Genomic DNA, 26,596 nt, shown 5'->3' on the forward strand with positions numbered 1-26,596 from the left:
GATAGCCCTGGCGTATGCCCTCGAACCAGTGCTGTCAAGTATCGAGTGCTCAAAGTAGCTTAAAGAAAACCTTAACTATTAATAAAATAATATATATATATTAGTTGAATTCATATATCTACTTTGTATTATTTATTAATTCCATCTTAAATAATTTTAAAGTTTTCTTAAAAAATATTGAAATTTTTGATCTTATTGACAATAATATAGTATTTATAAAATTAAAAACAGTTGTCGAAAACATAAATCGAGTATCATTTTATCTATTACAGGGGTTTGTATTTTTTATTTTTTAAATCTTCAAAATAAAACAATGTTAAATTATGCTAATATATTTACAAGCCAAAAATTGGAGCTTAATATTAGAAAAGGGTTTCAAGCCTACAAATTTTGGAGGCTCTCCCGTATCAAACAAAAACATTTGGCTTGAAAAAGGCTAGATTGTTACGATAGTATTTGGATCGATTCCGTCCCTGGTAATTTCGTTTATCTGTGAAATTCGCTTTTCTCCGATTGGGCGTAAATAATTGCCATGTGCAGCATTGGCGAAGATGATTTTGGTGACGAGGGGGCCGCCCATGCCATGGTGGCGGAATCGCTGCCCTCGGGAATCGTCCTCAGTCCTGGAGATTGCAACAAATGTGGTGTGACTTCAAGCGAACTCTACAAACTGAACTTCCGGACGGCGGAGTGTCGTGACTGCTTCCTAGCATATGCAAGGCACAAGTTCCGGGCTGCTCTGGGCGCAGCCAAGATCCTGCCACGAAACGCCGAGGTGCTCTTGGTGCTTGACGGCTCCGCTGAGTCCTTGGTGCTCCTGGACATGCTACACTTTGCCCAAACGCAAAACACGTTCAAACGACTGCACTGCAATGCACGTGTGGTCTACGTAGACGATCATCAAGTGCTGGGCCGATATCCTGTGGACATGGAGGCAATCAAGACTTTGTCCGACCAATATGCACCCTTTGAGTTTCATGTAATTGAGCTGGGCGCCTTGTCCAGCTCTTTGCAGCGGATCAAGGAGCACAGTCCTTCCCCCAATGAAACCAACGAGCTGGTGGAGAAACTCGAGAGGCTGCGCAGCCTAACAGCTCGTCAGGATTTCCTGCAGCAGCAGCGCAAGAACCTCATTGCCTCGGTGGCAGAGAAGCTGCAATGCAGTCATGTCTTTGAGCCCAGTATAAGTGTGGATTTGGCCACCCAACTCTTGACTGCAATAGCCCTGGGACGTGGTGGCAGTGCCGCCTTGGATGTGGCTCTCCTGGACGATCGGCTGGCGGGCGATGTCAAATTGCTGCGACCCCTTAAAGACCTTAACGAGCAGGAGATTCAATTCTATGTTCACGCCCAGCGATTAAAACCTCTGCTGCAAGGTGGCTCCCGATATGGCCAGGAGCGGGGGCAGACTGCCAGCTTACAGAACCTCACGTCGGCCTTTGTGGCTAACCTGCAGAAGAACTATGCTTCCACCGTGTCCACAGTGTTCAGAACTGGCGACAAAATAGCTGTTAATGCCCATCCAGAGCAGGCAACGTGTGTCCAATGTCAGTCTGCTCTGGATTCCGACCTCTCCGACACTCTGCTGGCCATCGAGTATTCCAGATCCGTGTCAGAGGCCGGCGTAGGTCTGTACAAGAACGGAGATGACCTCGAAGCTTTGGCAAAGCGGCGGCTGGAGGCGCAGGATGGGCTGTGCCACGCCTGCCGAGGCATACAGACAGAGCTCAGAAGCGGTAAATTGTTGTAGTCAATCAGAAAATATATATTTTTTTACAACTATTTCAACTTTTTTAACTACAATTTTGCTAGCGTTGTGTTAACGATCGGCAGCAGTGGCAGATGACCATCGCAGGGCGGGACGTTGGAGGCCAGCACGACCCGGTGGAAATCGTAGACTATATAGCGATTGTATTGTTTGGTCTTTCTATGATGTTCGTTCACCGATCCCGGCAAGATGATGGATTGTGTGCAAGTGCCGGGCTCCTTGGGATACAGTTCATCCCCAGGAAGCACTCCAAACATGCAGTCATCGCAGCGATAGTAAACGGGCTGAACCATTGTGCCTCCTCGTTTGCTCCGTTGGCGGGCAAAGTTAAGAAGCTCCTGCCAGCTCTGCAGATTCATCAGACGCGCGATGTCGTAGAGCAGCATGAAAGGAAGCCAAATGGTGCCGTCCTGGGAGCTTGACCAGGCCTCCTCCGGACTCATCCAATGGGCTGAAGCCACTTCGTGAGGTTCCAAGAGGAGACTCACCTCATTGACCTGCTCATCCAGCGTAGTGACATAGTAAACCGTGTCATATTTACGATTGGCTGTGGCTGCTGTCCTCCAAACGGACCACTCCTGAAGAGACCAAAGGTTGGGAATGACATTGAGGTGCCTGCACAACTCCAGAAACTGTGAGGCATTGTTGTGAACTCTATGTTGCCACTCAGAACGATCGCTTGGCTCTAAAAGCCAAGTTCGAGGATGCCCGGATTTAGAATCCCAATTTTTCAAGCTATCTGGTTTGGTGCAGATCAGAATGCCCACCTCTTCAAAGGTTTCCCTGAGCGCAGTCAGTCGCAATGCGATGTTCCTAGAAAAGTTTTCTCCGCCGGACAGAAATGCAGGTCTGGGAGTATCCTGATTGTGACTCAGCTTTCTCAACTGCTCATCGGTCACTCCAAAGGATTTGATATAAGTGATCCATTCGGGAGATTCATCCTCTCTGGGATCGAAAACGCCGCCAGGAAAAACGCAATGATTTAATGCATAAGAAGTACCCTCAGTTCGCTTGATCAAAAGTAACTTTGGTGAAAGGTAATATAGTTACTTTTATTTCGTAAATAGATAATGAATTACCCACTCTGTAGTCATAATCCTTTAAAGAATCCTCTTTGGCAGCCAATATAAGGCTAGCTGAAGGTCTGTAAGACCCAGCTTGAGTAGCGGCCCCCATAGTTTATAGTCCACTGCCAAAAAAGTCACTGCTCCACTACCACAAACCTTTGATCTTCAGTTTCAAACCAATAAGAACAACTTTGATTAGTAAGTTGAGGGATGCGACTATTGAATACCTAGTTTTTTATAAAAAATATTAATTATATCTATTATAAATCTTGGAATGAAGCTGAATGATTATTAAAGGTTTAATTTGTTTTTTTTTTAAATTTTGTTGATTAACCGTTTCGAATACTTTCCAACAAAATCGATATACCCTTGTATTCAACAGGTAGAGGGTATTTAAAAAGTGTAAACAACAGCTGTCGAGTTGTCGATAATACCGGGAATGCAATCGATATCGTCGTGTTACCTAAACAACGATGTCAAAGCTTTTGCCCAAAATCCGTTCCTCCTCCAGCCTGATCCTGCTGGCCAAGGATTCAAAAGCAAAAGCTGCGAATTCCTTCGACTACAATGTGAGTTTCACTTCATCTTTAAAGTAACCATGATAACATAGTAAATTGTACGTTTAGGCCCTGCTCCTCACGCGAACGCAAAAGTCCAGTTTCATGCCGGATTCTTCGGTGTTTCCGGGTGGAGTTTGCGATGCCACGGACAGTTCGCCCGCCTGGTTGGATCACTTTCGGCGAAACGAAATCAGTGCCGCCAAGCTGAGGGATGTGGGCCACGTGAAGGGCCCACGGCCAAAGATGTTTGAGATCAAGGTGGATAAGGAAGCGTTAGATCCGTATGCAACTAAAATTTTTATCTAACCAAGAATCCTTGTGACTCCGTTTTAAACTTTTTACAGATCCCTGGCCCTGCGTCTAACTGCCATACGCGAGACCTTTGAGGAGCTGGGCATCCTGCTGTGTAGGGATAGCAAATCATTGACCTCCACCAGTGGCTATGCCAAGTTCCATGAGCAGTTCGACCGCGTCCATTGGCAGCACATAGTCCACAATGATGCTAGTCAGTTCTTGGAGCTCTGCAAGAAACTGGAGGTGTTCCCGGACGTGTGGGCACTCCACGAGTGGTCAGCCTGGCGCACGCCGTCCACGTTCAAGAAACGGTTTGAGACTGCCTTCTATATGACCGCCCTGGAGCAGGAACCCAGCGTTCACATCGAACCCAACGAGGTCAAGGATTGTGCGGTAAGTATACATTTTTTGTAAACTTATACCTATAACTATTACCTTGGCATTTATGGGGCTGTATATAATATATGTATATATTTTATAAAAACTCCTATATAAACCTATCTATTCCTGCAGTGGCGCTCCCCATTGGACTACCTTCAAGCGTGCCTGAGAAAGGAGCTCTGGTTGCCGCCTCCTCAATTCTACGAGCTTTCCCGCTGCCTCAACTTCTCCTCCTTGGAAAGTCTTCGACAATTCGCCGCAGAGCGTGAGGTCAAAGGCCTTGGTCTGATTCATCCTGTGATGTACAAGTGCAAAAATGGAACTGTCCACCTCTTGCCCGGAGACGAGGCCTATCCCGCCGATCCGGATGCTAGTAGCGACAAAATAGAGACTGGCTTGACAGTCGAGGAGTTTCGTTCGCAAGGTAATGACAAACTACATAGATCAGAGCACTGGAACCAGCATCAGTCGCAGCTGCTCATTAACTTTGACCGGGAAGATGGTCAAGTACATCCCCTAGACCCTACCAAGCTATAGAGGCGAAATCAGTTTCCTTAATATTATGTGCATTTATCTAGTTTTAAAATTATAACTAAAATGGTTTTTTTTTAATTGGTTTGAAATGTCTTTTTTACTTGATAAACGATTTTTGTTCGATTTGTTATGTACTACTTTGTCAAGAGAAATAGTTAACTATTAGTTGTTCTTTTATTTAATGTTTATATATTTGGGAAAGTTAGAAAGGAGCTACAGAAAATCGTTTGATAAAAGTAAGAAGTCTTAGAAGTTTAATACAATTTTCTAGTGTTTTTTGATAGGAACGAACAGGCTAATCCTGCTGACCTTCACCGTACCAGAGTTTATATAGGTATTCAGCTTCCTCTTCGGTAGCGTATCTGTTTTCGACTTCAGGTTTTTGCTCTGGCCTCGACCTTAAAAGGAGAACGAAGTAATTAAAATAACCGATTCCAAATTTCGTCTTTAAAACTCACTGGTAACCGAGCTTGTGTTCCGGATGGGTCCAGACTTCGTGGGGCTTAGGATTTGGGGGATTTTTGCGCTTCCAGTCCTGCAGTGTCGTTTCAATGCTTTTTTGGTTGTCCAGCAGGACACCAAGTTTGTGATCAATCTGAGAGGTGGCCACCTGCACTCCATGGAAAGTGTTTTCGATGCTATTGAGGCTCTCGGTCTGGGTGCGATTGAGCATGGCTAGACCCCACTCCAGTTGGTTCACCTTGCGATTGGCACGATCCGTCAGGGCCTTCAGTTGCTCCAGGTATCCAACCTGACTAACGATGCTGTGCTGCTGCTGCTGGAGAATCTTAGCCTTGTTGTCCAGCACAATGAGCTTTCCGATGACAGCCTGCCCCAGCACCTGCTGGATCCCAGTTAGATTTGCGTTGACGGATGAGATCACCGAATCCAGATCCTTCTCATATTTGGTCTGGTTGGCAGCCACCTTATCTAGGGCACCTCTGATGTCCAGCTCCACCTTGGTCAGGTTCCTAATGGCCTGTTCATTTTGCCTCTGCGTTGCCCCGACAATGGCCGACAAGTTGGCCACTCCGGAGGCAGATGCCTGGGAGCCACCGATAACTTTTCCCTCCAGTTGGGCTATGGCAAGCTCCAGTCCGGCAATGAGCTCGATCTCATCCCGCTGATGCTTGAACTTCTCCTCGATGCCCTTTTGCACCCTCTTCACTTCCTCCACACCAACGATTAGCTTCTCAGTGCCCTTTAGTAGCTTTATCACATCCCCACGGATTTCGGCAGTGGAATTCTGATCCTCTGCTGAAGCAATACAAAGGTAAATGCAGATCGTTAACAAAATCAGTTTTGTTCTCATGGTGCTTCTCTGTCGAACGTCCACCGCTGTGTGTCTTCTGTCGATCTAAGCCACACCTTAAGTAGCCCAACTTAGGGTCCAAAACGTGTCTCAGACTGGGTCAAGTTCTATCAGTCCAGGAACCACCCACTTGTACTTTAGTGGGTGCAGCTGCAAACGCTTCTCTAATCTGAAAATGTTTATTTCCCCGCAAACAAATCAACTTCTTCGTGTGGCTTAAAAGATATTTGCGAACAAATGTTTGGTCACTATCACTATCTGATGGCTAAAAACAAACCACAAACCAACCATGTTTCATGTTGTTTTACTAAATAATTTTTAGTTCATCGACTTTTTAGCGAACTTAAAGAAAATCCGGAGATTGACACGTCTCAAAATTCTTCTTTGTTTGTAAACTCTTCCCATGGGGTAGAGATCGACCTGGTTTTTTATATGTAAACGGTAGCAACGATACCAACGGAAAACGTGCCCACCTGTTTCTTGTCCAAATTCATTGAGAAAATAGGTCTACATTGGGCTGATAACTGCTATATAGATATATAAATAACTTTTCTTATAGACATCCGATTTCGAAGATGTATATCTTTAAAGTCTTGTGTCTTTAGTCTCTAAAAATCTGCGTTTAAGACTTGGTTTGTAATTTCGGGTCGATTTTTTGTAGTTTTAATGATGTAACCCCTTTCTTAATTTGCGAAAAAATCGTCTGTGCAGAAAAGGGACCAAAAACCTGCAGTTCTAAGTCCATAACTTTGCTTTCAGACATCCGATTTCTAAGTGGTATATCTTTAAAGACTTGTGGCTTAAGTCTCTAAAACTTTGCATTTAAATTTTGTTTTGAAGTTTTGAAATGGTATTATTACGATATAACTCCTTAATCATATTCCGAAAAATATATATCCAGAAAAGTTACCACAAACCTATAGTGTTAATTCTATAACTTTTCTTTTAAGCATTCGATTTCTAAGTGGTATGTCTTTAAAGTCTTGTGGCTTAGTGCTCTAAAAATCTGCATTTAAAACTTGGTTTGTAATTTCGGGTCGATTTTCAGCAATTTTTATGATGAAACCCCTTTCTTAATTTCCGAAACAATAGTCTTTGCAAAAAGTGACCAAAAACCTGGAGTTCTAAATCCATAACTTTTCTTTCCGGCATCCGATATCAATGAGGTATATCTTTAAAGACTTGTGGCTTAAGTCTCTAAAACTTTGCATTTAAATTTTGTTTTGAAGTTTTGAAATGGTATTATTACGATATAACTCCTTAATCATATTCCGAAAAATATATATCCAGAAAAGTTACCACAAACCTATAGTGTTAATTCTATAACTTTTCTTTTAAGCATCCGATTTCTAAGTGGTATATCTTTAAAGTCTTGTGGCTTAGTGCTCTTAAAATCTGCATTTAAAACTTGACTTGTAATTTCTAGTCGATTTTTTGGAATTGTTATGATGTAACCTTTTTCTTAATTTCTGAAAAATGACTGGCAGAAAATTGGCCAGAAAGCTGCAGCTATAATTTTATAACTTTTCTCATAGATATCCCATTCTGAAGTTTGTATATCTTCAAAGTCTTGTGTCTTAAGTCTCTAAAAATCTGCATTTAAAAATTGATTTGTAATTTCGGGACGATTGAAATTTTTATTATAAATCGATTTACCTTAGAAATAATATTTATTAATTTTTATAAAGTTGAATAAAATAGTGATTACAATTTTCTATGAATGTGTTTCTAAAAGATTAATCGGGTTCGGTTTCTATACCAGCATCAGTATCCTTGGGGCAGTGAACCGTCTCCGTACCAAATCCCGTAAGATTCTCCTTGCTGAATGGGTTCGGGTTGCTTATAGGATTGCTCCTGGTAAGATTGTGGCTTGAAGGATTGCTCATGGAATGGTTGAGGATTGTGTGATTGCTGTTGGTTAGGTTGCGGTTTTTGCTCGGATTTGTGCTGGGATTGCTGGTGGCTAGGTTCGGGATGGAATTCTACAGGAGGCATAGGAGCAGAGTGTCCTCCCCTGGGATATGGCTTTGGCTTGGGCTTGGAGGTGGGTCCATAGGCAGGCGCTGGCTTCCAATGCTGGTGATGGGGAACTGTAGCGGATTGGTATGGAGAGGCAGTCTCCCAGGGCAGTGACTCCCGCCAGGACACGGCACTGGAGCTCTGATGGTTATGCATGGGCTCCGGAGCCTGAGTCTGGTGAGGCTCCTGAGCTTTAACTCCATAGCTGGGCCCATGCCCATGGGGCTCATCATGGTGGCCGTATTGTTGATGGGGCGAGTGCCGGCTGCACTGATCCAAATCCAGTTCGATGCGCTTCTGGGAGATGATCAGTTCACGCAGGGCTGCCTCCAGTTTCCAGGGGTTAAGTGGCTGCGAATGCTGCACTGCACCGATCAGTGTGTCCAGGCGCAGTTCCTGGGTTCGATTAAGCTGCTTCAACTGCTGCTCCAGCACGTTTAGTTTGCGATTAGAGTCCTCGCTGAGCTCTTTGACTCCGGCCAAATTCTTTAGCTCCACCTCCCCGTTGATCTGGGATGTTTCCAGGCTGTCGAAGGAGCATTTAAGGCCATTGATCTGGGGCAGCACCGTCCTGGTGATCAGCTTGGCCAGTCCATCGATGCTCCTGTCAATGCTGCGGGAACTTTGCAGCGCATGCTTTTGGTAGGCATCCAATTTGGCTTCCAACACATTGAGGAACTGCTTGGTGGCCTCTTGCAGGCGGGCCAGTTCCAGGAGCTGCGCATCTGTGTGATGACCATACTCTTCGCCCTGCTTGGAGATGTTCAACAAGGTGGCCACCAGATTCTGCGAACTCGCCTCCAGGGCGATTGTCAGTTTAGCCAGCAGACCATCCACGAGGGCCAAGGCTTTGAGAGCCTCCTTTTGCTGTGCCAAGCCAGCCTGTGCCTCCTCGCCGACTACTGCAATCCTGTCCAGAAGCACATTGGCCGCCTGCAAGCCCTTGGAATTATCCTTCAGGAGATCAGAGATGCTCTCCTCCTTCTGCGCTTGGTTACCGCCGAAGCACAAGCCCAGAAACAAGATCGTGATGAAAACTTTCATTTCAACAGCAAGATGCTTTCGAGTGGAAACACCAAGTGCAAGTGTCTTGGGTTGACCATGGGCAGCGGTTAAATATGTTTGCGAACACGTGTGGGAGCAGCTAATCTATTTGGGTTTTGTGTTCTTCTAGTCAAGCATGCCCCAGTTCTTAATTTGTGGCTTAATCTGGCCAAAAGGAAAAAGCTTGAATTTGGCACGAATTCAAATTACAAACATTCGACGCGCCAAGAAGCGGATATCGATCATTTCCTGGAGGAGCCGCTATCGTTATCGATAGGCACAGGGAAATCAGCTGATTGGAGGGTGCAAAACAACAACACTTCCTAGACCAGGAGTCGTTATTGCTATCGATAGGCCCAAGGCAATCAGCTGATTGGAGGGAGAAAAGCAACAATTTGATTTGAGTGGACTTAAATACTTAATCTAAGTATTAATTGAAATAAAAGAAGACATGAGCCAAACTGCTTCTCCGCCCAAGTGGCGCACCTCGGCCAGTGTGATTCTGGTGACGCGAGATGCCGTCAAAAGTGAGGATTACAAGGTGAGTTAAGGGATCTTCATCAGAAATGGCAATCAAATCTAATTTTCCTTGATGTTTCAGTTACTGATGCTCAAACGCAGTGATGACACGGCCATGATGGTCAACCAGACAGTGTTTCCAGGTGGACTACTAGATCCCGCGGCCGATGAGAGCGTGGCCTGGCTGCAGTACCTCGAGGAGTTTGGTGTCCCGCAGGAGGCACTGCGTCGCCTGGTCCTCATCCGCGATGACCGGCCTGCCATCCTGGCGCCCCAGGGCACCGGCTGCTATGATCGGTTCTTCAAGCGCTCCAGCATTTGGTCGCGGTGAGTCCAAAGTTTGTGGTTGCCACCTCGCCCAGATTAGGAGTTTAATCTTTGACCTTTGTCTTCTCAGGGAGATTACACTGCGACTCACCGCCGTGAGAGAGTGCTTTGAGGAGGTGGGACTGCTGCTTTGCCGCAGCCGGAGTCAGCTAGACTTCGGTGCAGTCATCTGTGTCCAGGATGTGCCAGATCTGGAGGCGTGGCAACGACGGGTTCACGAAAAACCCAGTGAGTTCCTGAACCTCTGCCGGGAGCTAAAGGTGGTGCCAGACTTGTGGGCCCTGCACGAGTGGTCCGCCTGGGCGAGTCCGGGATTCATGCGCAAGGGGTAGGTATCAGAGTGAGAATTAAAATACCTTTAAAAAATATTAGCTCGCTTAAAGTATAATTATATATCAGAGCTATTTCCTTGTCAAACATAATCTAATAGTAGGCTTAATTGGAAATAATATTCAAATAATTAGTTTCTATCATAACCATAAATAGTCAATTGTTTAATTTAATTAATTTGTTTGGTTATAGTTATCTTTAAATCATATTTGTAAGTACAGTTTATTTTTAAAATGTCCTTAGCTACGAAACGGTTTTCTTCATGGCTTTTGTAGACAAACAGCCCAAACTTGTGGAGGAACCTTCCGAGGTTAAGGAGACGCTGGTGAGTCTTACTTTCCCATTAGGACATTAAAATAATATTGTATTCATTTTACTAGTGGCTGACACCGAAAGAACTGCTGAAACTGGCCGATCTCGGTGAAGTTTGGTTTTTGCCCCCACAAGTTTACGAACTGTCGCGCCTAATGGGAATCAAGGAGTACCAGAGCTTGCTGGACTTTGCCGTACAACGCAGCGGATTGGGGACCACTATGTACTTGCCAGTAGGCTATGACTGCCAGGGATCTATGGTTTTTGTTCTGCCAGGTATGTCACAGGATTATTTAATTATTATATGTCGGGATATTTAATAAACTCTGTCTTTAGGTGATGATTTCTATGTGCCAGACTCGCACCTCGTCAACAAAATCATCAGTTTTCCTGGATCAGAAGAAGAGTTTCGAGCCCGTTCAAAGCATTTGCATCGCTATACCTATGGACCATCAATTCGGAACATGGAGTTGAATATTCCTCCACCCAATGGACACTTAAAACCGCTGAAATTTCATCAGGAGCGCCAAAAGCTGTAATCACATTCCGTAGCCGGCCGGCCATCGACGCGAGTGGTGACCTCGGCTGGTAAGCTCTGATAAGATGCTAAGTGTTACCCCTGAAATGGGACAGTCACAGATTGTTGTTTTGAAATTATTCTAAGCGGCTTTAGCCGGCCATCAAATTATGAAAAACGCTTTCCCCAAAAGACATTAATTATTATTTTAAGAGAGAAATTTTAATTAAAAAATGTACAGTTTAAGTTAAAGTTGGTCGTAACTAAGCTTAAGATGAAGAGGTGCCCCTTTTTTGCGTTATGCCTTTTTGATGGTTAGCACATCAAAAGCGCAATCCCATGCATATTCATGTCCTCCCCTTGAAACCGCAAATCAGAGTGGAAATGGGCTTGGCACAGAAAGAGGGGGAGGACCACAAGCTCAGACAGTATATAATTTCATCCCATTAGAAATGCATTTAAATCACTTTGTGAGCTGAGATCCCCACCCACTCCCCAGGAATGTTCAACGCCACCTGCCGTGTGACTTTGTGCGCTTTACAGCCTTGTCTTTTCAATCCCAACCACAGTCTGCAATTCCACCACCCGATGGGTCGTTTAAAAATCAAAATCTCAACGAGCTTCGTTTCCCCACTTTTGTTTGCTCCGTGCCCGCTCGACTGTTTATTATGCATTGTAAAGGACCCAGTCAGGACAACCCTCCTCAGGGATTGCCAAACGGCGAGAGGGGGTCGATTTTCGACGGCTGAGGCTGTGTAACAATTACTTCGTTTAATTTAACCTTTTGTGGCTGGCTTCCGGCGTTTATTGTTCCGCTGCTGTTCATTTAATATCGATTAATTATGCTATTATGTGGCCCAGCGGAAGTAACCATTATGGAGTGTAATTAATAGAGTACTCCCCATGTATCATGATAGAGCAACGAGTACTCCCACGCATCAGGAGTAGAGGTGTGATAGCAGAGTTGTCGGAAAATGCTTTTCAAGGAAGGGAAATACATCAAATTGTACTTTTATAATTTTAAAAATTTTATTATGTCTTAGAACTTTTTAGGGTTTTCAAATAGAGATAAAAAATGGCAAAAGTTTGGCACACTAACTAAAGTGAAATATTTGATTTGAGCAATAAAAATATTCATATCCAACGAGACAGTGTCTTATTTAATATTTATATTTTTTATAAATTAACTTTTCCCAAAGGCTTTATTTTAAATAATTTATAGGCATCACTGTTCCAAACTGACTTTCTAATTAACAGACATCGCAGGCGGGAAGGTCGACAAATCCGCCCATAAATTACACATTAAATTTAAATGCATAATGTGACAAAGTGTCCGGGTGAGTTATGAGCAGCAAAGCCGCTTAGCATTTACTAAGACGTTTCGGGACCCGGGTAAATTAGCATCTCAGGACCAAACAGCCAGGACTCTTGATTTATGCCGGAATGAGGTCGAGGACTTACGAAAGCGAAGAAGACAAGGCCTGTAATTGAATTTAGAGCTCATTTTCATTGCCCCCACGACATAATGCTGATTTACGTGGCCGCCGATTGGATGGAATTTGGAATTGGCTTGCTTATTAATTGCCTCGAAAGGTGGAAATGCATATCACGTACTTTTCTCGGCATGCCTTCTGCGAAAGCGCCCAATTAGAGCGATTATACGAGGTTGTCCCGGTCACCTGGCGGTGACATGAATGCCAAAACAGAATTTGGCCAGATCGATTCGCAAGTAATTGACAACTTCTCGCCCGGACTTCCCACGGGTGTAACAAAACACACACTTGTTCCGGAGAGATTTATTTTTATTGTGAGCATTGTTTGCACTCAACTCGACTTGAGTCGGTTTTGAATACCCTGTAATGGGGTTGCTGGGTATGTTGTACCCTAGGTAAAATACGTTTTTTCAGCCTTACTTGGAAAAGTATTCCAGATCTATAAAGATTTTAATTTCAGTTGGATGCAAAATTTTATATTTTATTTTTATTTATAATATATAGAGTTTTCAAAGAGTTTGAAAGACTAAGCTTTTGCTAACACTTTTTTACACTTTCTTTATAAATTCGGCCATAAGTACTTATTAAAAAAACGTAGTTGTTATACAGTTTGAATTGGGTTTAACGTCTGTCATGTTTATCATAGCCTTAAGTTATAAAATTGTGTTCACTTTTGTAACATCTTTACTTTAATACAAAACTTAAACACATTTATATTTTTTAATCAAGAAATTATCCATATTCGACCTCTTCTAAGGGTTGCTTTTAGCCAAAGGTAACCAATTCCAAAAAATTCTCAAGAGTACTGGGTATTTCGTAGTTCGTCCTCCTTCCATTCATCTTCATTTTTTTCTTCACCCCTCGGGGCAGGTCCGCTAAATGAGTATTACCGCAATAAATCGCCGCAATTCATTTAAGGGCGAACCGGCTGGCTGGCAACCCTTAAATCACCAGCAGAAGCTGCTAACTGTTGATGAGAGTCGGTCGGTCGGTTTCACCCCCTCTCGCCCATTTTATGGAGCCCCTGCACCCCCGCAGGGCACCACCCACTATTCGTCAGACCGTGAACCTGTTACGGCATGTCAGATTGTCACTGGGGAAATTGCCCCTGGCCCGGAGGAACGCTCTCCGGCTGGTCGGACAAATTGCATCAATTGACTTGCGTGTTCAACATAATGGCAATTGCGGCTGCCTCCCGGAGTGGAATGGGTGCGGCTGGGGTCCTGGAGAATCACACATGGAGTCTGGGGTGTGGCGACGACAGTTCGACTAATGCACTACATGATCTTCTAATGATGTCTTTATTTTGCTCTCACACTTTCGTATGTAGGTATTTTATTCAAAGGGATAGTTCATTAAGAAATTCTAAAAGAATAACTCTAATGATTTTACAAAGCAAAAATGCAGTCATTTACAATAAATATTTAAACTTAGAGTTGAATGTACAAAAAAGTATAGCCAGCGTCTTAAATATTATCCAAGATTAAATTATTTACAAAACTTAAAAAGTTGACCTAAACAATTAAGCTAATGAGGATTGATATGATAAATTCAGTAAAACCCTTAACCTTAATCGTAGAATTGAAATTGTAATTTATTCTTACGTTAGTGTAAGACAACAGTGTTTGTAAATGTCGATCAAGCAAATATATTTTGTTTTACTTAACTAGCTGAAAACTGTTACAGACATAACTCATCCGCCATGTATGCCATGTGTCAAGTCTTTGTTTTTCAACTTTATTTTTGCATTTAGCTATAGTTCTTTAAAATTTATAAAAATAAAATGATCTTACGATATTTTAAAATTTTATATTAGCTCCCAAGCTAAAACAAAGTAAAGTGGTTAGTATACATGATTGTACTTAGAATGCACTTATCATAGCTTTATTTATAAAGTCAGAACTAATTTTCCAGACAGATAATTGTCTTGAAACCTATAGTAAACTTAATGTGCAAACTTTTTAATAATTTGTTGACATAAGGTGGCTGGAATTCATCACAATTAGCACTGTAAATACATGGGAACATATGCACAAACCTCTTTATGTGCAAAGGTAGGTAAATGAAAAGACGTTTATGTAGGTACTTTTGTATTTATTTAACATTTCAGCAAAGATAATTGAAAAGCACCTGCACACACACATACAGCCCTAACTCTGCACACACACATACATGCGCAGAGTGGGCGTGGGCGTTGCTGGTAAAATATGAATTATGCGCTTGCTCCAATAGGTTTGTTGTTGTTACCGTTAATTTCTATTTAGTCCTTGCTCTCTCTCTGTCTCTCACCTATAAAACTTTACTCTCTCTCTCTCTCTCTCTCTCTTTTGCAGAGTTCACACCTAAACAACAGCCACCATTACAAAAGGCACACATACACAGATACGTGTATTGTGGGGAGGGGATTCTCCTCCTTTTTGGAGGACACTACGTAATTTATTTTCCAGTCTCGGACCTGCGCAAAGATCCCGCTGGAAAATTAAGCTTTTCCTGGTGTTGCAGTTCTGGTTTTTGTTGTTTTTGCCTGCATTGGGGTAGGTGTATGGCATTATGTTGTCACCGATTTCAATTGCAATTCACATACATATATATGCAGACATGTATATGTATATATTGGTATACTATATAGCGTTGCATTTCGGTACATGTGCAAAATTAGCAATTTTGTTAGCGGCGCCACTTTTTGCATTTTTCTGTTATCTGTGCAAAAAAAACCAGTGACCTTGTAACATTGTTTTAATTGCAATTGGCAATGCACTGCACATCGAGTGAATACACATTCAAATTCCCTCAACTTCAAAGAAAAGTTTCTCCTTTGACTTATCGCTCCACCCAATAAACTTTACCAGCTGTCGAACAATTGACCAATAGATTAAACGAAACTCCAGCAAAGAAACCCCAACGACCCTTATCGAAATCGCAGCCACCGTCTCATATTTCCATTCCGGAAGTCAGTCCATTTAAGAAACCATAAATTTGACGGCAATAACGGATAAAGTATGTTTATTTGGATATTAGGCTAAGCAGAAACGGCGAAACGAAAGGGGGATCATAAAAGGGGTAGTAAGAACGAAAAGAAATTGCGACACCAGACAAGACCAAACGAGATGAAGATGTCTCTCAAAAAACTCTTTAACACTTGACTTAACCCGGAAGCGGACAGTGCCAGTCATAGCTCTAAGTTTAGTTTTTTTTTAAATATTTGCACTGCAGTGACATATGTTAATTGCTTCATTACTTATTTAAATTGGGTGAGTAATAAAGGAACTGGAAAAGTTAATTTTATAAATATGTTTTACCTTATTTATTAATTACCACAACCTTAAAACAATTTTTGATCAACTTATTCAAAATATCTTATTAACTGATCAATTATTTTTATTAAAGCCAAACTACATTTTTCTATGGAAATTCTGTAAGCAGAATTAAAGCTTTGGATTACAGAAGAATAACCCAACAGAACTGTGAACCATGCTCCATATTTATTTATTTTTAATCCTAAAAATATTTGTTTGTAGTCTTTGCTTACGAATTCCATCAAACCACAATTTAGATGTAATCTCAAAAACTAAAAGAACTAGCGGTACGAACATATCCCAGCGTATCGCACTGTTTTCCCCCATGCAAAATCAAAATTTTCAGTAGGGGAGGGTGGTTATCTGTGTGCTTGGCATATAAATATGAATTGTAATAGATTTAGATATGAATCAGACATATGTACGGATAGATGGTAACCGAGGGACCTCCAACAAAGGTCTGGCCAAGTGAAAGGAACAGTCCCAGCGTGAAAGCCAAAGAAAATTTGATTGAAGATATCGCTTCTTTGAGGCACTCGAAAGAAAATTACAAAAATATTCTGTAAAATGACACAAAGAGAAATATTAATTTTCCATTTGCTGGTGAATGAGGATAATACAATTTTAAGCCAAATGAGTTAGCCGCTTCAGTGGAAAGTCTCACACAGAAAACGACTACGGCGAAAAGTTTAAAGTTTCGCCCGGTGGAAAAATGTTGAAAAATTCTTCAGCAGATTGAGCGTATCAAATTCGACACCCACCGACATTTTTGGGGTCTCCTTTGCCCTTTTTTTGTTCGCTGTTATAAATTATATGGCACTTGCCACGTGTCGCTGATTTGTACGGGCAAAGTGTGAAATATTCCGGAAAGGACTCTATAATACGGCTTTTCCCTATTTTCCCTCCCCTCCAATCGTCAATCTGTCGAAGCGTGAAATATTTTTCGCTCCTTCACTTGGCAGCAAAAATATTTAATTCGTGCGGAAATTCAACCAATTTAAAAGACGAACACACACGACCAGTAAGGGCACGCCCCCTTTTCTCGATTCTGACTTCATTGTATCCTTTTTCCAGCTTGCAGGAAAGCGCGAGCTGCTTAATCCGTTTTATTGTGGTAATAAAACTACGATACAAATTGTTTGAATGAGATTGAACAACATTTGAATTGAGCATGAAATGATGCCGGTTGTTTGACTGCTGTGCTGCTGGTTCTTTCTACATCGACTGCTCCAATGAATCCGAGTCGATATTTATGGATTTCTTGTGGCTCATTTTGGGGGTACATTTGGAAAAGATGTTAAAGTATTGTCCTCAATTGCTCTTAAAATTGTTTGCCCTTGGATTGGGACTGAAGTCCTTAATTTTAAAGCGGCTCTTTTAAATGTCTTGCAAATGTTATTTGATTTAAAGACATTATATGGAGTAAAAGCGATGAAAAGCAATGTAGTTTTGGTTCTTTTATTTTGCAAACCAAAATATGTATTTAATCAATAAGAAAAGAAAGTTTCGCTAAACTTAAATAACCCTTAAAAAGGCATTAATTTAAGTTTTGATTTTTATTACGGTTTCATCTGTGTCAGCTCCCATAAGTATGCTAGAAAATAAACTTAATAAAATCCCAGTTTAAACATGTCGGTCAAATATTTAACCTCGATCCATTGTTGCAGATCTTTGCCATGCATAAACAATACATAAAACTAGACTTTTAATTACCCGGAGTCAGGAGATTAATATGCAAATATGGGCTACATTGTGGACACCATTAAAGGGTTTAGACCTAATAAAAATCCCGGAAGAAACAAGGTCACACAGGAAGCCATGTGGGTGACGGGATCTGGTCAATGGGGTTTTAATCTTCATGTTTATGGCTATTTGCGTTTTGACCTCCGCCATGGCGACACCATCCGAGAGATAAGCCATAATTTGATTAAGCCAGGGGGCCATCTTTCCACACACATAACACTTGCACCCCTTTTGTGTTAAGTGAATAAAAATATGTAAAAGCATAATTCAAACAAGGTCCACAAAGGGATTCGGTTTGGACTTAGGGCTCCGGCTCCCATGGCCGTAAAACCCTGGGCATAAACTGCGGTCAGCTTGACCAGGCATGTGTGAGCGGTCTTGTTTAACCAACGATTATGGAAATTGTGCCGGAGACCACAGCTTCCAAGAGCGCAGAGCGGTGGCGGAAGATTTGCTTGACCAGATAGCACGAATGACACGTAGCCGGGGCTGGACACCAGAAAGGACACCAGGAAGGACACCACAAAGGACCCGCATAAAGGGCGGACACCCTCTAAAAAATATTTGTTCACACATGTGGGCGGTAAAAGGGCAGGGGGGGCGGTGGGTGGCGAAAGCAACCTTCACTGCAGTCACGTGTGACTCGCTTCTACAAATTCTTTTTCTTGTTTTTTGTGTGTTGCCCTTCCCCAAAACACATAAATTGCATTTTCCGGGAGATGTTCGTACACTGAAAATGTACATCTGACCAAAATGCATTAAATTTATTTAGAAAATAATTCCTAAACCGAAATATATGTTTAGCTAAACAATAGGCAATTTAAATAAAAAAATTATAAATGAGAAGCATAAGTTATATATACATTAAAAATCAAAGGTAGCAAACTAAAGAATACAATCTTAATTTAATATTTAATTTTTTAGTTAGCACCAAACAGCAGAATTCTTGTTGTTTTTTTCTTAACTATATTTTTTCTAGGCATGCTAAAGTATTTTAGTAGCACATTGATTTTAACAAAACAAATTTCAAATTACTAAAAACCGAAAGAATTTTTTTTGAATTCATATTGTAATTTTTCTGAGTGGACCTGTGTCTGCTTTTCCAGTTCCCTCAGCGCTATTTAAACTAAATCAAGTCCCTGTATATATCAGCATCAAATTGGCAAGCCAAAGTCGAGTCGAGACTCGAACGGATGAAACATAAAAATAATCATAAACGTTTATCACATGACCAACGGACAAGCGTAAAGGATAAGAAAAGGAGGCGGGGGTTGTGGAAAAGGAGAGATTTGATGAAAAGGATAGCGACAATTCGAGTCCAAAAGCAGAAACAGGAATGGAAGGCTATACGTGATGTTTGGTCGCCATGAGTTAAGGATTCAATGTGGGTCACTTCCTTGGCAGGTTCGCCTTAAAACTGATTGGGAAGTATGAAACTCATAATTTAATTCGGCATGCTTAGAGTGATTATAGATTTCCTATTCACTTTACACATTTCTCACATTTTCATGTTCCGATAGCATAAATCTTCATGTTTTGCATTATCTTGATGTCTTTAACTTGAAACTTAAAATGTTGATTTTTTATTAAAGAATCATCATCACTCATACCTTTTCCTTTTTTTCTTTTGCCAGCAATGAAGCAAGGATTTTAAACTAATATGTTTCAAATGAATAATAATTTGAAAGTCAGCAAACAAAATTAAGTGAAATTCAAAATATTAGTTAATGCTAGGAAATATATATATAATTCACTGCTTTCTTATTTAGTCCTGTTTTACTTTTACTTACAAAGATTAAATAATACTGTGTCTATTAGACCTTGTTTGCGTTAGATTCAAAATTGTGTGCCCAAAGGCTCATCAGCCACCAACCGCCAACCACCCGAAAATGTGCAATTTGAAAACCCGAAATTGCACTTAAGTGATTTTAAACTGGCAACTTCCGCTTTGCATTCGCCATCGAGACATTGGCAGTCAGCACATCATCATCATACTCATACTCATACTACACATATGTATGTGCACATGTGGCTTTCAAAAAGGGTGTATGTCAACATTGTTGGCGAAACAATGAGCACTTAACAAGCCAACAGAAGCAACAGTGATTTCACCTTTTCACACACGAAGACCAATCTGAGTGGTGAAACATTCATGTGAGAAGTCACCTTTGGCCGGCAACCAAATTTGGCCCGAAACCAAAATGGACCAGAGCCCGAACCACCAAGCTACAAAGGAAATGAGGGTCATTACGCTGCCCAGTTCTGGGTTCTCGGCTTATCGATGGTTTCGACATTGTTGTTCCTGCTCGATGTGTGCTAATCTCTTAATGCGTTTAGCGCACATTTCTATTTGCTTAATGAATTGTTACCGAATACATTCATGGCGAGTTGCCGACTTACTGCTATTCATTTATTCACTGCGCCGGGTCATTTGTCGACGTTTGTCTTTTGATTTAGAACGGTATCGGTTTGGTTTTGGTTTTGGGTTTGGGTTTGGGCTTCGATTTGGGTTTGGGATTGACTTTAGGGCGGTATTGAAGGGGGAGAAGTTGGCCATTGGAGCAGCTCAATTAGGTTGATTGCTGAGCGTGCAGCGCGGTCATGGTCAAGTTCTCCAACTGTGAATAATGTACATAAAATACTACACAAACAAATAAATTGTTGTTATAAAAGGCTGCACTAAATAAATAAATTAAAAATATTTCGGTCAAATAATTTGTAGCTTTAACATTTTGTAAAAAAAGCCTTGATTTTGAAGATTGCATTAAATAATGTACAAATAATAAGCATCGGTATATAAAATAATCGTTTTCCATTAATCGAGATTATTTCTCGGAATTTGTTTATATTATATATTAGTGTTATATCAAATTTCGTTGATTTAAATACTGTGATATTTGACAGGTGATAAGAAAAATTGAACGAGACTTACGCTAAAAGCCCCACAACGATTGCTCAATTTGTTTCAGTTCTCGGTTGCCTAAGATTCAGCTCAGTTCGTTTTTTTAACAATGAAAAAATTAGTTGCGATCTCTTGTTTCTTTATTTTGTTGCACACTTCTCAATCGGTAAGTACAATTCAAAAAAAAATATTTTTAAAGTTGCAATGAATTTGCAACGAATTTTTTTTTTTCTTATTTTATCTTTTGGTTTCTGTTAACATCATTGTGTAAACTAATGTAATCGAATACTTTTTGCAAGCACCCCATTCATTTATCTCTTCTTTTTCGTAGGTGTCACAAGAAGATTTTGAACTATTCAAAAATAATGTGGATGCCAAAATGGAAAAAATATTAACCGAGCTGGACAAATTAAAAGAAAGGATACACTGGACCATTCCTGGTTCTCCAGGCTTGAACGGAATGAATGGAAAGGATGGCATTCCAGGCTCTATCGGTCCTAGAGGTCCAATGGGCAATAATGGCTTAAATGGACAAAATGGCTCTCCTGGTCCCATCGGCCCTCCCGGTCCCCCCTGCACTTCTGGTCCTTTAGGAGAAATAGTTTATACTCCCGGACCTAAGGGAGAGCCTGGAAAGCCAGGGGTTCGTGGCCTTGCTGGACCCCCAGGACTCCCAGGCGAAACAGGAAAGCCTGGACATACAGGGCTTCCTGGCGCTAATGGACTCCCAGGAGGCCCAGGACTTCCAGGCCAAAAAGGAGAGCGTGGATATACAGGGGTTAATGGCCTTGTTGGACGAACAGGACTCCCAGGCCAAAAAGGAGAGCCTGGTGGGATTATTCAGGTTCCTGCTGGTCCAAAGTGAATCGGCGAAGAATCAGGCTCTCAAACAGGATCCAACGGCAGAAGAGAGCCTACCTTCGTAGAAGTCTTTTAAAATTATTATTCAAATTACAGCATATTATTTGCAGAGACAATGTTTTAAACAACACTTTGGGAAACCAAAATAAGATCATTACTTCATTACTCCCAAGCTGGAGTATGTCCAAGGCGAAAAGCGATTTCCATTTCAAGATCACGCGCCACTAAACAAAACAAGCCAAAAATCGAAATCCGCAAGTGACTTACTTTCCTCCGCTGACTGTGTGTAGCTTTTAACAGCAGCCGCCACCGCTTTCCATCCATTTATAAACAATAATTTTATTACCCCGGTCGGAATGGTGGTGGGGGGGGTGGATGTGAGCGATATGCGGCGATTGGATACGGCATAAATTACAATCAAAATGAATTGATATGCGTGTTAATAAAGGGGAGCCGGGTACAAGGAGCGAGGCAGACAGGACATAACCAGCGACAGAAGCAGAAACAGGAAGTAGTCATCCTGGCAGCATTTCGATTTAACGCTTTTATGATTTCCCGATTTTCAAAGGGCCAAAGGACACGGAGGACACAGGGGAAACTGTGTGCGTCTGAGTCTGCGGGTCTCTTAATTAATAAGCCTGGTCCTGGCCCCAGAAGTTGTGTATGTTTGTTGGCTAAATATTTGCCATGGCATAAATTAAAGTGTAATTCAATATTAATTAAATCATCAAATTGCATTTACAGCCGTCGACGACAACAATAAATAAATTAAGCGGCGAAATGACGGAATGCTGATCCCTGCAATTGATTCAATTTTTTTTTTATTCTTCCTCGACATTATCGCAAATTCAGCACTTTAATTTTTGCGCAAAAGTTTTTTGTTTCAATCAGTTTTTTTTTTTCTTTTAAGTTGCTTGCTCTGATAACAATATGTTGGCGAAAAACGCAAATTGATTTATTAAAAAAATATATATAAATTGTTTTGTAACCTCATTATGAGCGCAAGTTGCGCGTGCAATTTGTTGCAGTCTTTTGGCAGAGAAAGAGCTCGACTTGAAATCGCTATTTCGCTAGAGCAATCATTTTTTTCACGATTGTTGTTATTTTTGTTTAGTTTTCTTTTTTTTTTTTTGTTTAGTTTTTCGCCTGGGGTTCATCGACCGACAGTGTCGACCTCAAAGTGCTGACACGAGCTCATTGAAAGACCCCTTCCCCCCAAACGCCTCGTGTTGCAATCTCCGGTATTTTTTTATTTCGCATTTATTTCCTATCAGCAATAAACGATGAAAGTCTGAGGTGATATTTTTTCGTGAGTAAATTAGTCTCAGGGAAATCTAGAAGCTGTCACGGATGATCTATCAATGATTAATAGTAATCGCGGCGGGATCATACTTCAATTGAATTTTGTTACAATTCATGGCTGCAGTTAATCACGCACTCATATTCTATAAACAGACTTTAATCCTTTGTTTTGGCACACTTTTTTGGAGTATGGTTCCTTATTTAAGCATTAACATTACACATAAATATTATTAACTGTGAGATAATATTTGGTGATAAGACATCCCGATAAATAAATCAAATACTAAACCATATATTGAGTATTCATCAAAAATTATGTGAGCAAATGAAGACCTACACACGATATCAAAATATTCCCCACTCGAATTCTGAACCCTGATTGATGATCACAAAGCTCTAATTGCACTTGTCGGAGTTGTGCAATGTCTTGGGGTCTCACTTATTCTTTTAAATATTTATATAGCAATCGGAACGTGAGGAAAGCCGTTGTTTATGTTCCCACGGTGGTTGTACACTTTTCGAGGTAACTGAGAGTCTACAAATAATCAGAAAATTATTTTAAGAACGTTGAATGCATGTCTAGGTTTGGAAAAAAAAAGCATTTAGAAAAAATAAAACTTTTGTCTAGAATTCTAAATATTTTTTGGTTAACCTGAAACATTTTCGTTGATACTTTTCCAAGAAAACTCATTATGAGACGATCTAGACTCAAAACATTCTTATCAACGAAACTTTGGGTTATCCGCAACATTCCGTTCTAGATTCCTGGAACCTCATTGTCATTATATTATACATGGCTCTTGCATAGAATAAATATGCATATCCGATCTTAAGCCATGTACAAGTGTACTCATTACTCATCTAGCTTTTAGCGATTGCAATGTTTTGTTTGTCTCTTTGCATAAGCCACTCAAAAAATCAAAACAAAAAAAAAGAACAACAATATAAAACTGCCGAGTTGGCGGAAAGAAAACACCCAGCTCGGAGCGTAGTAAAAACAATAATCCAAAAAGAATATAATACAACGAAATGAAAAGCGAAAAGAGCAACAAAATAAATGGAGGCAAAAACAATTTGGATGCACCTGTGTCGCCAGCACTACCTGGTTCTTGCTTCTCGGATCTAGATTGAGGCTTTGGCGGCGACGGCGGGGCATTCGCCAACTGGTTCAACCTTCTGCTAAAGCCAACGCTCGTCGAAGGTTGCCCCAGAATAGTTTCGCCCATCAGCCATCACCCAACGCCCATTGCCCATCGCCCATCTCCCAACATAAAACCCAACCCAAAAGCCACCAAAACCATCCGAACAGTGGACATCGCAGCTCGCTTTTTTTGGGGCCAAAATCAAATTCAACCAATTTGTAATGGCCCGGAGTCGAAGGCGAAGGCAAATGTCTTCATATGCTTTATGCTACGGCTTGGTCCTCCTCCACTTTTCCTCCTTTTATGGGCCACAGCCAATGAACCGGAGAGACATCATGCAGGGGCCCACACACATGGACGCACACCAAGCGCCCTAAAAAACCAGAGATTATGTATGCATAAATTATGCCGAAGCTTCAAGTTCTCTTTCTATATTAAATTATAGCATTGTATATAAATATATATATATATATATATAGCATAAAAATCTTTTATCCTGAGATTAAATATTTATTCTTTATTAACAATTAAACCATTACTGATTAAATTGACAAAAATATTACATTAAAAACTGCTTACCTTTTTAGTTAAATATCTTAACAAGACGTTTCTAACCAAAAAATCTTTATATTATAACTATATTTTCCCCTTGTTTGTTATTTTGTAATACATAGAATGAAGATTAGTGAGTTAAATCAATTTAATAAATTAGAAATAAAGAAAAATCTAATAAATCACCAATTAATTAGCAACAAATTTGCATTTTAAAATTTATTTTATTGAAAAAAGTCTTCAATTAGTTTAACTCATAAACTTATCTTTAATCTAGTAACACTTAGTAAGGGTATCTAAGAAAAAAGAAATCCGAAATGTGATTTAATTTATTATTACAAACGTTAAAGGAGTCCGAGTCGTTTGTGGACAAGGAAGGTCCAGGAAAACTTATAATTTGCAGGGAAGGGGGTGCAAAGCGATTTACGGCAGCGCATCAATACAACTGGGGAGCACAAGAACGCGGGGACTGGCAAATGAGTTCCATTTATATCATTGGTCATTACGGAAATTATGCGACGCCGAAGGAGTCCAAGTCCTGGGAGTCCACGGAAGCGGTATAAAACGATAAAGATACATTGCAAACGGAAGTCCAAGGATGACAATCGCCTTGGGGACGCCCAATGGAGCTGCATGGCCATGGATGTACGGATGACTCTGGACAGGATTGAAACTGGGGAAGGGAAGTGAAGGGAAGGGAATGACACTGAACGGACACTGACTATTCACCAAGCGGCCGGGGTGAAGTCGTAAAAAACATTCAAGGCAGAGCCCATCAATAAAAAACGCAAGACAATGGACTCATGGCTACATGGGGATGAGCAGAGCGGATTCGGCGAAGGAAAGGAAGGACTTTTAGACTCGAACAAGATGCCAGCCCACAGATTAGAAATGGGAAGAATCCTGTGAGGAAAGGAGGTGACAGATTTAGAGATTAAATTTTGCCGATTAACATGGGTCGTAAAATCTGCGTGTGCTATAGACTAAAAATATGTTTTAGATTCTCAGAAAATATTTACTAAAAAATAGTTATGAAAAGTTCTAAGTAAATTCTATACCCAAAAACCAGTTGTTATAAATTTAAACACAAATGTTTCTTTTAAAAAACTAATTAAAATATATACCCATGTTTTATTTATTTTATTAACAAAGTAAATGTTCATAAAACGGAGTAAAATTCTTGATTTTCGAGAATTTTCTTTGCTTCTAGAATTTAAACCTTAAAAGCTACTTTATTTAAGAATATAGTTTAGCTTAACGCTTTTATCTTTTAAAGACATTTACGGCCAATTTATACCCATGCACATCAATGATTGATAGGCTTTTGGTCAAAAACTTTTTGGCACTTGTCCCTTGACGCGATAAATTTCCCTTTTTCGATGCTGCCAACACGAGATTTACGAGCATATTTTGGTGAAAAACTTTCGAGCTAATGAGCTTCTGAAGGACTTTGGCGGCCGCTCTTCATTAAGCTAATGAGTAGAGTGACGCGGCAATTGCTGGAAACTAATGTGTTAACGATTTAAGGTTAAAGTCAGATGGAAAAATAGGAACAAAACATACCCCATTCCAGCCCGTTCAATGTCAACGCTACGTGTTTGGCATGCAAACCCAGAGAAAGGCTCAGAGTAAAAGTAGAATGCAGAAGGAAGCCCCCCAATCATCCGGCCATGCGATTACATGTGTGAACTATCGATTGAATTAAGACAAGCCAAAAAGGGAGGGGTGGGGCGTATGCGAGCCACTTAAGCGTGTCGCTTGACGGCGGCTCATCCTCGACCACTCGAGGAGCATCATAAAAAACGAAAAACGAAATAACGCACCACCCCGCAAGCCAGACATGCCGAGAAGAAACTCCCCATCCCACACCATCCGATCCCATCGCTACACTCAGAGAAATCGAGTTTCTCTTCAGCATTATTTTCTATAAAAATCAATATAATTTTAAGATCCCTTATAAAAAAATATTATAACAGAACTTAAAAGCATTAAAAGCATACAACTCAAAGTTTGTTACACTAATTATGTTAATGATTTAACCAACAAACACATTACTATAACTTTTTAAATATAGTTGCATATACGACAAAAGATGATATTACTTTTGATTTATTTAAATTTCAATAAAATATAACTCTATAAATTGTTTCCCTTTAGTAATACATTTTTATAATTGTTCTCTTTTCGAAAATATTTCACTAATATAGTTTTCCCAATCAGCATATAATATCATCTTTACAAAAATAGTTTAAAATATTTTTTTTTATTATATTTGACATTTTTGTAGACTCTAAGTGGTATTTGCTAAGCTCAAAAGTCTT

At 40.7% G+C, this 26,596-nt stretch overlaps 7 protein-coding genes across 9 annotated transcripts; 4 read left to right on the forward strand and 3 right to left on the reverse strand.

Moving 5' to 3' along the window:
* The first annotated feature begins 475 nt into the window (after positions 1-475).
* LOC108138942 (cytoplasmic tRNA 2-thiolation protein 2) lies at positions 476-1,926 on the forward strand. Of its 2 annotated transcripts, XM_017261521.2 has the most exons (2): positions 476-1,736; positions 1,813-1,926. In XM_017261521.2, the coding sequence occupies exons 1-2, from the start codon at positions 533-535 to the stop codon at positions 1,821-1,823; spliced, it is 1,215 nt and encodes a 404-aa protein (XP_017117010.1). In that variant the 5' UTR covers positions 476-532; the 3' UTR covers positions 1,824-1,926. The 2 variants fall into 2 exon arrangements, with proteins under 2 accessions (XP_017117010.1, XP_017117009.1); XM_017261520.2 differs by lacking the exon at positions 1,813-1,926 and having other exon boundaries at positions 476-1,782.
* On the reverse strand, positions 1,742-3,020 carry LOC108138943 (nucleoside diphosphate-linked moiety X motif 19). The gene is made up of 2 exons (XM_017261522.2): positions 2,852-3,020; positions 1,742-2,793 (listed from the first exon to the last, which is right to left on the reverse strand). Exons 1-2 carry the CDS (start codon positions 2,942-2,944, stop codon positions 1,798-1,800), a joined length of 1,089 nt encoding a protein of 362 aa, XP_017117011.1. The 5' UTR covers positions 2,945-3,020; the 3' UTR covers positions 1,742-1,797.
* On the forward strand, positions 2,696-4,686 carry LOC108138944 (nucleoside diphosphate-linked moiety X motif 19). Its single transcript, XM_017261523.2, has 5 exons — positions 2,696-2,805; positions 3,218-3,404; positions 3,462-3,676; positions 3,740-4,082; positions 4,203-4,686. The coding sequence occupies exons 2-5, from the start codon at positions 3,309-3,311 to the stop codon at positions 4,605-4,607; spliced, it is 1,059 nt and encodes a 352-aa protein (XP_017117012.1). The 5' UTR covers positions 2,696-2,805; positions 3,218-3,308; the 3' UTR covers positions 4,608-4,686.
* Positions 4,687-4,770: 84 nt separating this feature from the next.
* On the reverse strand, positions 4,771-5,922 carry LOC108138945. Its single transcript, XM_017261524.2, has 2 exons — positions 5,063-5,922; positions 4,771-5,002 (listed from the first exon to the last, which is right to left on the reverse strand). Exons 1-2 carry the CDS (start codon positions 5,914-5,916, stop codon positions 4,900-4,902), a joined length of 957 nt encoding a protein of 318 aa, XP_017117013.1. The 5' UTR covers positions 5,917-5,922; the 3' UTR covers positions 4,771-4,899.
* A 1,645-nt stretch (positions 5,923-7,567) lies between these two features.
* Positions 7,568-9,028, reverse strand: LOC108138662. The gene has a single exon (XM_017261003.2). The coding sequence runs from the start codon at positions 8,977-8,979 to the stop codon at positions 7,681-7,683; it is 1,299 nt and encodes a 432-aa protein (XP_017116492.1). The 5' UTR covers positions 8,980-9,028; the 3' UTR covers positions 7,568-7,680.
* A 289-nt stretch (positions 9,029-9,317) lies between these two features.
* Positions 9,318-11,236, forward strand: LOC108138636 (nucleoside diphosphate-linked moiety X motif 19). Of its 2 annotated transcripts, XM_017260974.2 has the most exons (6): positions 9,320-9,520; positions 9,581-9,825; positions 9,896-10,153; positions 10,399-10,480; positions 10,536-10,743; positions 10,804-11,236. In XM_017260974.2, the coding sequence occupies exons 1-6, from the start codon at positions 9,431-9,433 to the stop codon at positions 11,004-11,006; spliced, it is 1,086 nt and encodes a 361-aa protein (XP_017116463.1). In that variant the 5' UTR covers positions 9,320-9,430; the 3' UTR covers positions 11,007-11,236. The 2 variants fall into 2 exon arrangements, with proteins under 2 accessions (XP_041566496.1, XP_017116463.1); XM_041710562.1 differs by lacking the exon at positions 10,804-11,236 and having other exon boundaries at positions 9,318-9,520; positions 10,399-10,476; positions 10,536-10,630.
* A 9,242-nt stretch (positions 11,237-20,478) lies between these two features.
* Positions 20,479-21,467, forward strand: LOC108138650 (collagen alpha-1(I) chain-like). The gene is made up of 2 exons (XM_017260989.1): positions 20,479-20,584; positions 20,750-21,467. Exons 1-2 carry the CDS (start codon positions 20,528-20,530, stop codon positions 21,281-21,283), a joined length of 591 nt encoding a protein of 196 aa, XP_017116478.1. The 5' UTR covers positions 20,479-20,527; the 3' UTR covers positions 21,284-21,467.
* Positions 21,468-26,596: the final 5,129 nt, after the last annotated feature.

The sequence above is a fragment of the Drosophila elegans genome, unplaced genomic scaffold, assembly GCF_018152505.1.
Source record: "Drosophila elegans isolate 14027-0461.03 unplaced genomic scaffold, ASM1815250v1 contig_814, whole genome shotgun sequence".
Classification (NCBI taxonomy): Eukaryota; Metazoa; Arthropoda; class Insecta; order Diptera; family Drosophilidae; genus Drosophila; species Drosophila elegans.